Raw genomic sequence first — 13039 nt, forward strand, 5'->3', positions numbered from 1 at the left:
TTTATTGAGTAATTTTTTACCATGCAAAGGTTAATCCCCTTTCCCCAGCCTGGTGCCCGATCAGCTCTCAATTAACTGGCACATCCCTCCCATATCAATGCAGAACCAAAACAAAAGCTGCGTTTTCTGTCAACCTGGAGCTGTGTTTGCTTTTACTGTTGAGCACTTGAGTCATGAGTGAGTGTTACAGCACGTGGCAAAACTGTGCCTGGATTTGCTGGTGGCTGCATTTCTGGGAAAGTCAGGAATAGGCAGGGTGAGCATTGGGTACAGGCTTCAGTCTGACTAAACAGACAGGCTGCTGAGCAGCCCTATGCTGATTTGAGTCAAATATGTGTGCACAGTGTGGGCTTTTGTCTTGTATTTCCAAAGACATGCATGTTTGATATCATCTACTTCATGTGTTCAAGCTCCTTAAGTTATTAAGTGTGAATTTTATCAGTATGAAACTATTGACTGGGTGAAAAAGTCAATGAATAGAGAAGAAATCTCCTGCCGCTGGTTGTCCTCAAGTTGGGTGAAGGAGTTGAATGAGAGACAAATATTTGAAATATCTTTGCAAGACAGACTTCTTTCTTAACAAGAGCAATTCTAGAGCCTGTTAAAATCAAGAATGTTTCTGTAGATGCCAGTGGGACTGAGGCTTGATCCTTAACAAATGAAAATCACATTTTTATCTACAAGAGGGAAAACCAGCAGCATGTACACAGAAGGGTAGAAAGTAGGCCATGTCGGGTGGGGGCTGCAGGAGGCAGAGCATCCCCCACCTCCTACACATCTGGGCTGCTGTGCTGAAGCACCATACAGCCTGGTAAAGACCTGAAAAAACTTTCGATAAAGTAGAAGTGACCAGAAAGCTTTTGGGAAAAGGGAAATAGAATAAATATTGATTATGCTGGAGTATGCTGAAATATGCATCCCAGCTGATTTAAAACAGCCAGAAGATTATTCCCTAGGACCAACTCAGTGAAATAATCAGTGTTTAAAATTTGATTATCAGAAAGCTCAAGGACTTTAATCTGTATAGATGTGTTTTAAAACATTTATTTGCAGGAACAAGGATATCTAATTTTTAGCTCTCATTCCGTATGTAGATAATCCAGAAAAATGTCTACTAAGCTTCTTGTGTTTAGTCAGTCTGGTCTTTGTTTCCTTCTCCCAGGGAAGGGTAAAGTTGTGTATGCTGTTCTGATGTGCTTCATTTCCACTGAAATGAACACAGTGCTAAATATGGTATTCAAACAGCCTCTCCCATTATTTAATCAAAAAGAAATCTAATAAATGAACATAAACCCAACAGCCTCTCCAGTGCCTATGGCCCCATGCCAGGTGAAAACATGACTTCAGAAGCTTATTTGTTCAAAATTAAAGACTGTAACAGTCTAAAAGCTCCCAGTGCAGCAGACTTGGACGCTGCTGTTCCCAGCAGAAACCTCAGCCCATTGCATTGGCAAGGCTACGAAGCACTGGGAGACTTTGTAAAATAGGGGAGTGAAATTACTAATCCCAAAATATAAAAAATTACACTGGATATGACCCTTCAAGGGTTGAGGGGAGAGCTCTCAAGCTCAGGGCACTGCTCACTTGATACTTTTACTAGAATACATTTGTTGCTGAATTGTGGCTGTGCCCTGTTATAGTTATTAGAAACTTTTATTTCTGTAAGATCCATGTATCCTTTGTTACAAAATTTCGTGTATAATTTAGGGAGCTGCATTTGATTTAAGTTCCACCTTTGGATTAACACATTGATAACCATGTTTGCTTTGGATCTGTGCTTTCTTTTTGAACGCTGCTTTTCTCTTTTTCCAGAAACTGCAATACCCATCTGTGCAAAGGACATCAGTGATGATCTGATGAAGGAGTTTGCTTTTCTGTCTGGTGAGTACCAAGAACTACTCCAGGGTCTCTCTCTTTCTGTCTGTGTGGTAATTAAATACTCCAGACAAACTTCTGCACTATTTGGCAAAATGATGCTCTGCAAGGAATATTACCTATCAGGTAGTATCCAGTGCCACTAGAAATGTTGTTAATAAAACATTGCGGGAGTTTGAAGGAGCAGATTAGATTTCTATCTCATGCCATACTGTAAAATATTCTTACTCAATGTATTAACAACTGCTTTGCTCTGAAATGTATTTCTGTAGGTTCCAGACCAGTGTGCTGTGTTGTCATTGTATTTCTGACTTCTTTTGCTGTCCCATGCAAAGTATGCTCAGTAAATAAAGGAAATACCTGGTATATAATATTTTTGTTTCTACCGTGTGCCCATGTCTGTTGTGCTTGGACGGGGTTGCAGGATTTCTCTTGGTTTTGCTATTCTGGTGAGATAAAAAAACCTCTGTAGCAGTGGCAATGTGTTTTCTGATGTGCCTGGTGGACCCTCCTTGAAAGCATGGCTGGGGAGACATCCTTGTCTTTATTCCAGGTGGCCGAGGGAAGGACAAGGCTTGGATTATCACCCTCCCTGACAATGCTCGCTTCAATGAGGTGCCTGAGGAGGTCGTGTCTAAAGTCTTAACGTACCTAACATCGGTCCCAAGGTATGAGGCTCTCTTCTGGCTCTTGTCTGTGATAGGCAGAGGTGTGAGTCCTGCCTGGGTCAGGCAGGGGACTCGGCTTAATGCCATGTGTGGGGCTGAGACGCATCTTCAGCTCTCAGGGCAAGGAAGAAGGAAAAGTTTAATGATGCAAGCCCTTATATTGTCCTGATGTGGTATTTAATGTTCCAGTAACTGCAGAGTAAGAAGTGGACATCATCCCTATGACCTGTCAGCCACAATGTTTAGTTTATTTAGTTTATTAAGTTTCTAATTAACCACAAGCTTTCCTCAAGCTTTGGCATGTGTCACCACTTAAATATGCCATGCCAATGCAAAATAATCTTTTGACATGTACAAATAGAGAGTCATTACTGTGGAAAAAATGAAACCAGAGGACGAGGCTAATTACAGGAATGAACTGTTTGGGGTCCCTGTGACAGGGGATGGCTCAGCAGCTCCCATGTCTGGGGTTAAGCTGCTGACAGTCTGCCTGTGCTCATACAGGGCTGCAAACTTAGATTAATGGCCCTCCTATTTCTTGCTGCTGAGCCTAGTGACTCAGTTACCTGGAATGCTTAATTTTCTTGAATAATGCCTGTTTTGGCAAATTTCTTCCTACAGGGAGAGCAGGTTGACAGCAGCTAGATGGGAGCTTTCCATCAGCAGCTGCCTTGGAAGAAATATGGAGTGTTTGGAGTGTTTACCCACCTCTGTGTGGAAAAAAAAATCTGATTCCTCTGTCCTCTTTTTGGTGGACTCTGAGGTTTTGTGGACTCCTGGCCTGCAGAGCACTGTCCCAGCAGGAACAGGACCCTGCCATGGTGTGTGCCAGGCAGAGGGTTTTTTCCTTCATTCTGTGTGGGCAGCCCATGTCTGTGCATCTGCACTTGCCAGCTCTCCCTGGTTTCTCCAGGGCTTCTTACTCCATATGACTGTAAACACCCTGGCATTAGCATGATGAACAGTCTTGCTGTCCCTGTAATAGGTCAAACTTAATCAAGAAACTAATGACAGCTGTGAGCTTGCTGGTGATTCAAGCATGTTCAGCATGTTTAAGTAAAATGACTTTAATTATTCTTCTCTGTTCCTCCTACTGCTGTAACAGCTTGCCCCAATACCTGACCATCTAAACATGCTTCTTAGTCCTTTGGAGCCAGAAAGGCTGTGGTGTTGGTAAGCAAGGAGAAGCCTCACCTTGGTGAGGGTGGTAGGCATGTGTCAGCTCTGGTCCCCCTGTATACACATCCCTCAGCTGCATCACATCACAGGATCACAGCTCAGACTTTGGCCCAGGAAGTCCCTAAATAGGTAAATATTTGACCTGTGTGTCAGAGTTAGCTGTGTGTGCACCAGCACCTCTGTACCACATACTGGATGTTTCAAGACATCTCAAAAACACACACACTGTGCCTTTTCCCAGGCAGTGGCAAGGACTGCATAGTGTCCTACTGATACTAGTCTAAGTAAACCCCATAGGATGTCAGGTTTGTAGTATTTTGGCAAGCTGAATTTCATGAGGAATTTTTCTCCTGGAAATAATTGATAGATGCAGGAGGTGGATGCTGAAAGATAGTCTTCACTCATCAGGATGAAGGCATTAGTAACAGAGCCAGGAGGAAGGTGAGTCCTGTAGGCAAGTCAATTTTTAGGATTCCTGGGAACTGTGCTGCAGGCAAGGAGGCAGCTGCAGAAAGTGCCTGAGTGAAACAGCTGTAAAGGAAAATAAGCAGTAGGTCCCCACCTTCCATGCCCTGCACATCCAACTCAAAATACCTCCCTGCCTGCCTTCAAGCTGTGCTTGAAGGAGAGGCACAAGTAAGTTGACAGATCTTGGTATTTGCAGAAATGAGACCCTAGGAGGGATAAAGCAGCAATTTATGCAGGCTTGGATTGCAAACTGCTAGAGAGTGGTCTTACAACAAATACAGGTGTTTTCTGTAGCCTGAAAGAATTAATTTCTTCCAAGGTAAGACAGAAGCTTAAAGGAAAAAATAAAATCAATTGAAGTCAGTTATGATGTATGTAAGATTGTTATTACAAAAGCTGTCCTAATTACAACTGAAATAAAAAAAAAATAATGCTGTCATTGAAAACTAAAAAAATCCTTCTGTATCTAGTATTGGTGTGGCATCACCTTGAGCACTGTATGCAGTTCTGGGCCCAAATTTATGAAGGATGTGAAGGTCCTTGAATGTGTTCAGAGGAAGGCAACAAGGCTGGTGAAAGGGCTGGATGGAATGTCTTATGAGAGGCAGCTGAGAACTCTGGGCTTGTCTAGTTTGAAGAGAAGGAGGCTGAGAGGCAATTTCATTGCTCTCTGCCGCTTCTTGAGGAGGGCAGGTGGAGAGGGAGGTGCTGAGCTCTTCTCCCTGATACAATGATCAGACCCATGGGAATGGTTCAAAGCTGCACCAGGGGAGGGTTCAGACTGAGTATTAGTAAGCCCTTCTTCACCGAGAGGATGACTAAACACTGGAATGGGCTTCCTGGGGATGTGTTTGATGCCCCAAATTGTGAGCCTTTAAGGGTTTGGACAATGCCCTGAACAACATGCTCTAACTTTTGGTCAGCCTGAATTGGTCAGGCAAAGTGGACTAGATGACCGCTGTAGGTCTCTTCCTACTGAAATACTCTGTTCTATTCTATTCTTTGACTATCCAGCTTTTTGGTATTTAGACCAGCTCTGCATGTTTCACCTAGCTTAGGAAGTGAGCTGCAAAGTGGTTAGAGCTGTGACTGATAACACAGATCAGTGACAGAGTGAAGGGTGCTGCTGGCTATAAATACCTCTGAATTTAAATATTAGGCAGGTTGTGATGGTGTGCTCTGATCCCATCAGTGGCAAGGAGTCTCTCAGTCCTGTGCTAAATCTCACAACTGCAGATTCCAGGATCCAATTTCAAATCCTCCTGCAAAACATCCCAGGTCTTTATTTTTAGTCTGGTGCATCTTGCAACACATACAAAGTTAAGGATAAGTTACAAAGTGATAAGAAGCACCCACAGAGAAATAATTGTTGCTCTGGTTATCTGTCTCCATCTTTCTGCTGCTGGATGCAAATGAATACCCCTTGCAGCCTTGGGAGAGAGCATTGATTTATTTTTACTAAAAGGTACATTGCAGGCCTGGAAATCTGACAAACCTGCAAGGCCTGGGTTGCAAATAGTCACAGACTTGCTCCACTGGCCCCAGAATAAATTAAAAATTTCCCACAGTAGGCTTCAAGGCTGTTAGACTGCCAGGAACTTTGTTCTTTATTTCTATAAGGGGACTGATAAATGTAAATCAGCATGCTCAGAGGCTACTCTCTGAACATAACCTTGCCCCAAGTAAGCGACTTACTTTGACATATTTCTATTAACTGGCAGTGCACTACAGTCTGGCTGCTTTTTCTAAATTACTTAGATTCTGGGTTTTTTCTTCAGGTATTATTATGGTGACAGAAGTGCTCTGTAAACACTTTTTTTTTTTTAAATTGGGAAATACCACGGGGAATTGGAGAATTGTTTCCATTCTGTTAAATCAAAGTGTTTTACTTTTGCCTCAAACAAAAGGATCCTTTACCCCTCTCCCACTCACCTGCGTCATTTAGCCTGTGGTGGGGGTGAACAGAACCAACAGAAACCTGCAGAATCATCTCATGTTGCCAGAATTATTTTAGCTAATAAAAGTTTTGGCTGAAAAGTCATGTTCACAAAGTATAACCTCAGACTTTATTACATGCAGAAGTTCTGTGTGTGACCCATGTTGAAAACCTCATACTCATTTTCTATGCTGTTTTATGCTGCACCTCACAGGCACTGAATAAATTCACATGAAACCTTTGCACTTTGAGTGTGATGTTACAAATCCCTAAAATATATTTGTAGGACAGCTTGGGTCTTACGTGCCTCTACTTATCTTCAGTCAACTGTTATGATGAGCCAAAGGGAATTTTATTTTTTACCCCTTTGAGTACAACTGCTAATTCCTTTTAAATATATTTGTCAGAGTTGTGGCTGTCACAGACCACAGCAGCAAGATGTGTACTGAATGAAAGCTCCTAAACTGACTTCAAGTGTCTTTTTTTTTCCTGTAGTGAAGTTGCCAAGTATTGTCTGCCATGTGATACTTCTGAGTAATCCACCATGTGTTTTCCCTTGCCAAACACAGGAATTAGTGAAGACGGTGCTTGCAGGAGGCTGCTTACACAGGGCTGTGCCCAGTGCAGATACATGACCCACCTCTGGGGAGCCAGCACGTGTACTGGGAACCTCTCCCCAGCACTGAGGCGCCCGGATAGGGTGGCGTAGGACAAGGCTATCGTGTTTCAGCATCCACAAAATAAATATTGTAAATATTACCTAAGTATCCTGTAAACACACTCACTTTGGAGGACTTGGTTACAAACTGGCATACCCTTACCTGTGTGCAAACATGATTCCAGTTTGTAACTCAGGCTGCCTGGGAGTGTGTATTGCCACAGCTGGGGCCTGGTTGAGCTGTTCCCAGCTAACCTGGGAAAGGAATATTTGAATTACAGACAGGAGCCCAGTCAGGCTTTGGGTCCCCTGCCAGACTGGGCATCCCTGGTGTGGCTGGCTTGCTTGGTAGGACTGGGGATTTCAAAGCAACTCAAAGGATTTGGGTGTCAAAAGGGATGTCAGGAAACCTGTACTTGCCAACTAAACTGCAGTGTGTTGGAAAGTGCCTCCGAGCAATTGGTGCCTCCCCAGTGGGACTGTGGGAGGTGCCGGGGAAGCCACGACAGCCTGTTTCAGCACCAGCTCCCCCATTCCCTCTGCCAGGCTGGCATCACCCTTCCCTGGCTGGGCATCACCTTTGTTGCCTTGTGCCAAAACAAGCCAGGAGTCACTGCTTGATTACCTGGGCAAGCAGGTAGTGAGCTCAGTGGGAGGAGCTGGGCAGTGTAGCCATGGGGATCTTGGGGCATCAGCTGGAGGATGCTGATGGCCACCTTGGAGCTGCTGGGTCCTCTCAGGACCAGTTTGGGTTTCAAGAGCAATCTCCTGTTCTCCAGCAATCTGTTTCCACCTCTCACACAATTCAAAGTGATGCTTAACCCCGAGCTACTACAATCACAGAATCACAGAAAGGTTGGGGTGGGAAGGGAGCTGTGGAGATCATAGAAGGGTTTGGGTTGAAAGGGACCTTAAATATCATCTAGTCCAACCCCCCAGCTAAAGCAGATTCACCTGGAGCAGGTTGCACTGGAATATCTGGAGATAGAACCTCTGGCGGGTTTTTAGTATCTCCAGAGAAGGAGATTTCACAAGTTCCCTGCACAGCCTGTTTCAGTGCACTGCCACCCTCAGAATAAAGATGTTTCTGCTCATATTCAGATTGACTTTCCTGTGTTTCAGTTTGTGTCCATTGCCCCTTGTCCTGTTGCTGAGCACCACTGGAAAGTGTCTATCAGGAGAAAATTTTTTCAAAGGGAATTTCAGCCACTGTGGAAATATCAAAATGTGTTTTGCATTCCATGTTCTTGAGTTTGTTGTCTTTTGGTGAACAGAGTCACATTTCCTCAAAATATTATCTGATTATTGGTATTTTCTTATCTTACAGTCAACATGAATCTGACACCAAATTTACCCTAATCCTGGATAGAAGATTGGATACATGGACATCAGTCAAAATGACTCTCCAAAAAATAGCAGTAAGTTCTCTTTAATGTTAAAATTCTTTTAATATACTAAGTCCCCATGCCCATTATGTATTTCTTTCATAAAACACTGGGAACCAGGAACAACAATGTTCCTGCTTTCTCTCTAGGTAGTATTTTTTTTTATGGCCCTGTAATTAATTTGAGTGCATAAATGAGCTGTTTGAGTATTAATTTGCTTGGCTTTGTACTTTTTCATAGTGGTTCAAATGTGTTTTGTGCCACGTTCTATTCTTTTGATGGGTGGAAACTTTGGCTTCGTATGCATTCTCTTTAGATGCTGGTTATTAGTGAGACTGTGTTTTACCTGATTGTTGGTGATTGAAAGTTTTCTGTTTTTTAAACAGGCTTCACAAGCATTTGTATGTGTGCATGGGTGGAAAAATCTATTTTAAAAGTGTATTTAATCATTCATGTGTTTGAAATAATCTAATACACATGTTTATGTGCTACACATCATTAGCACATATTTTGTCTAAAAATACCTCAAAAGTACATTTTTTGCTACTCAGCAGTGCATTGTGCTTTATGGAATTAGAGCTTAGCTTGAGAGTAGTGCATGCAGGTATTGAAAAGTCATGTTAATAGATGCATGGATAGGTACAGCTAATTGATAAATCCTTTCCCAACCAGACTGTGCCATGTGGGTGAACCAATGAAAATGATCTGGGTGTGTTACTATTGTCTTTGTTTCTGCTTGTAATCATTGAATGGTTAAAGGCATTGATCCATCTGATAGAAAATGAAGTAAATGGTATGTTCTGAGGAAGAAAACACTTACCTGGTTCTGGTTAGATCTCATAGAGTTCGATCTTACAGCATTTCAAGTAGTTAACACTGGTACAGTTGAACTTGGTGGTAAAAATTATCTGGCTTTGATGGCATTTTGCTGGTCAGTGTCGTAGGAGGAAGAGAGGGTTCTGTTTTTGCAGTGTGCATGAGATACCGCTGACAGTATTTTAGGTTCTGATTTTTCTGAATGTTATAAACTGAAATTTCCAAATGTGGTTACTGTACCACTAGAGAAGAAGCAGCATTTAAAAAGTAGTTTTTTAAAGTGATCATCAAAATTCAGTTCTGCTGCCAGCGTTTGAACAGGTGCTAGTACCAAGAGCACCCTTTAAGGATGATGTGGTTGCTTTGCATAGTTTGGAAGTTGCAAATGTGAAAAAATCCTGGCCTAATTTGTAGCTTCTATAGCAGTGTCATTCATTTTGTGTTTAATAAGTAAACTTCATTTTTATGTGACCTTTGAGCATACACCCTATTTGTGTACCTGTATGAGCTGTGTGCCCGGAGTATCAGGGCTGTCCATGTAAATAATGGGAGGTGCTCTGCGCAAAAAGGGATGAGAAACAGGAAACCTGTGTCCACTAAATCTTAAGACTTGGGAATCTTGCCTTAAAAACAAGGTCTAGCCCTAAAGGGTAGTCTCTGTGTCCAGGAGGCATCTGGACTTGCCTTTGTGCAGCTAAAACAAAAAACTTAAATCTTAAATTCTTTCCAATCATAAACCATAAGCCATGCTGCAATAAAAGAAATCTTTTTTTCCTTGATCTTTGTATAATTTTGGAATAAAGGAAAGCAAAGAAGCTGAATTTGAAATACTGAGCATGTCCTATTTTTTGAGCATATGTATATGCAATTGCAGCTCTGCGGTTGTGCATCTGATCCAGAAAAATTTTATATCAGACTGTACAGATTTTTTGTTTTAACTCTTTATGTATGTCTCTAATTGCATGAGCAAGCCAGGCTGACTCTGGTACTACTGGCTTTAGGAAGTGATGCCTTACTTCTGGGGTCAAGCCTCGGATTTTGGCTGGAGCATCTTTCCGTAGTTTCCCACGAAAATATTAAACACCTTGAAGACGTACCTTGGAGATGATGGCAGGGGGGAAAGGGAAGGGTGAAAGCTCTTAGCGGAAAGCCCAATCCTCGAAGGAAAGAGCTGGCCCCGTCTGCAGGATGATTTTTGGCATTCCACCTTAAAAGCAAAGCCGGCGCTGGGGAGGAGAGCGGGGCTGCCAGCCGGGAGCCGGGTGCCGGCAGGGCTGCCTGCCTGCCTGTACCGCTGCCTGCCCGCCCCCCTGGCTCGGGCAGCGCCGCGGCTCCCATTCCTTCCCCATCCCGATCATCCCCATCCCATCCGCTCCCGGCGGCGCGGGGCGATGGCGGAGGCGGGCCCCCGGCGGGGCGGGCGGCGGGCCGGCCGGGATGCGGTAAGGCTCCGGGCCCGGCGTGCTGCAGCGCCCAAGGACGAGGGGGCCGCACCGCGGCGGCCAGAGACCTTTTTGGACCGGGGGGAGGATGGAGGGAGCGGGAATACTGACCGGAGCGGCTGGAATCGAGCAGCGTGGGGGGGATTTTAGCTCCGTGCGGGAGCAGCCGGGCGCTGGGTACCACTGCCCCGCAATGCTGCTCCCGGCGCCCTCCAACCGCGGGGAGAGGCTCTCTCATTGCTCCTGCAGGAAGGGAAAACCTCTGGCAGGGAGGGGGCCCTGGGTGGGATCTGTGCCCCAGCGATGCTGACAGCATCTCTGGGGGGTTAATAATGCAGCCGGCTGACAAAGGTAGCAGAGCGGTTGGGAGTTTCATGCCGGCTCTGGGGGAAGTTAAAGGCTCAGACCAGCAGGACCTGGAGTTTTGTTGCATGACAGGCTTTTCTTTTAAGGGACAGCAGAAAGTCATTAACTTCAGCACTTACGTAAGGACCACTGGCCTCAGACCCCAGTGCTCAGAAGCAAACTTACTGGCAGATACTACTTTTTCTGTATTTTTATCGATTACCAACCTCATGGATGCCCCAGAGAACTGCAGAGAATATTCTCTAAAAATTGAATTCCTAAATTTGGGGAAAAAAAAATCACACCAATGTGTCTGGATGAGATACTCACTAAGGAGGCAAAAACTGTGGTGCTTTCAATGCATGTTCTTTCTTCTGCTTTATTAGGCCAGTTTGTCCATATTGATGATATCAGGTGCTTATAGGTAACTGTGAATTTAAAAAAGTTGCTGAACAGGGTTGTTAAGGCACACATATCTGTGTCCTCAGAAGTAGGAGGGTGTTGTGAGCATGGGCTTCTGTCAGTGAGATAGTTAACAGTAGTGAAATGTTGCCAACTGCCTGATATAGTGGAATTGCACTGGTAGTTTTCTGCCTTTCCTGATATGCTGCAGAGTAGCAGAGGGCAAAGGCTTCAGAGGGTTCTTTAGATGTTTTGTTGCATAAGCCCAAGTCGATCAAATGCACAAGATTCTTTACAATGTTATAAATCGTAAGATAAAACATAAAGCAGGTTTAAGGACCCTTTTGTCTTTGGTTTCTTGAATATATTGTGGGAAGGGTTTCTTTGCAGCAGTGCCTTCAGTAGCATTAGAGTTCAGTTGGCAGGAAACTTATCTACACTTCAGCCCTGAGGAAAACTAGTTGTAGCAATGATTAAAGAACTATAGTCTCTTCAGGAATGTTACATCTGAGGAATTATTGGTATTTGTGATTTTTTTCTAACATTTCATCCTTTTCCTTAAGTCTCTGAAAGGGCACAGGACATGGTTTGATTGATGTCCGTCTTTCTTCAAGCTTATTTTTTGGCTTGTTTCAGTTTTTTCCATGCTTGAAATACACAACTTTGCAAATGATACCTAATGTATCCTGTTTTGTAGCTGACCTTGATCCTATGTATATAAGATCAGCTGAAAAATCCCCAAATGCTTTTGAAACTGAACAGAAATCAAGTCCTAGAAACCCAGGTGGAATGTGTTGGCATCCTGCATTTATGAAACCAGAGGTGTCCAAGGGCATCTTTGCTCTCAGGCAGACGTTTCACACCTTATCGCTGTTGCAGTGTAGTTTTGGCAGGCAGCTCTGCTTGCAAACCTGATTGCTGGTTCATCTTCCTTGAGCTGTGGGTTTCCTGCTCAAGGGCTCATAGGAGAAGGCATCCAAGTCTGCATGTTCCTGTGACGGGATATGATTTGGAGACCCAGGCCCTGCCTCTGGTGAATTTGCTGAGTGCCCAAAGGGTGAATGTTAAATAAGACTTGAAGGAGTAGGAGAGGGCAAAGCTTGAAGTGGTGAATAGGGTTAAAGGGAATGAGGGATGAAGAGGGCTAGTGAGATAAGACAAAGGGAGTATACATTTCTGGCTGGTTGTTCTTTTCAAAGATATTCCTGATGAATTTTTCAGGTGGAAATCAAGGTAGGAGCCTAAAGTTCATAGACCTGAACACACTTTTGTGTTTCTGAGCTGCAAACAGCAATTTTCCCAAGGCTCCATGGAACTTCACTTTTGGATTCACTCATAATGAACTCACAACCATCCAGAAGGACCTAAAATTGCATCCTCTGAGATCCTTTAAAGCATTGTAAGACCCTTGTCTTGACAAGGTTTTGGTTCAAGTCAGCTTGAGCCATTAACAGTAGGTGTGCAACTGCATCCTGCCCTTTGAGGTCTGCAGCTCGTGGTGGCTCCTTGGTGAGGTCTTTGAAACCTTGGGGGATGCTACTGTTGCCCTGTCTGCAAAGAAACTCCCACTGGGAAATGATGAAGATGTAAAATGAGGCAAACACAGACATAAATGTGGGCATGAGGGAAGAACATATGATGTGCCTACAGCTCTGCAGGGATGGGCACAACATGGCCATGAATACAGACTGACAGGAGTTTCCATAGGATGTCCTAATGCTGTGGGATGTGCCAGAGCATGATAGTGTGAAGGACTATCCAGGTCAGCCGACAGGCCTGGAAAATGCAGTAGAAGCATTTGCTGGGTCCAGTGGAGAGCCAGCACAGTGAGGTGGGAAGAGCATCCAGCTTCTCTGGGACATGCT

The 13039-nt window shown here is 44.0% G+C and overlaps 1 protein-coding gene across 3 annotated transcripts in view; it reads left to right on the plus strand.

The window, feature by feature from the left end:
- MCF2 (MCF.2 cell line derived transforming sequence) overlaps window positions 1-13039 on the plus strand; it is a 59491-nt gene that overhangs the window by 10877 nt on the left and 35575 nt on the right. For 2 of the 3 annotated variants that reach the window (XM_071569348.1, XM_071569349.1), the window contains exons 2-4: window positions 1813-1881; window positions 2429-2543; window positions 8112-8202. In XM_071569348.1, coding sequence (XP_071425449.1) covers window positions 1813-1881; window positions 2429-2543; window positions 8112-8202 — 275 coding nt within the window. Of the gene's footprint in view, window positions 1-1812; window positions 1882-2428; window positions 2544-8111; window positions 8203-10376; window positions 10428-13039 lie in introns of those variants that run through there. The other variant, XM_071569350.1, reaches the window with a different exon arrangement.

Source organism: Pithys albifrons, chromosome 14, assembly GCF_047495875.1.
Source record: "Pithys albifrons albifrons isolate INPA30051 chromosome 14, PitAlb_v1, whole genome shotgun sequence".
Taxonomy (NCBI): domain Eukaryota; kingdom Metazoa; phylum Chordata; class Aves; order Passeriformes; family Thamnophilidae; genus Pithys; species Pithys albifrons.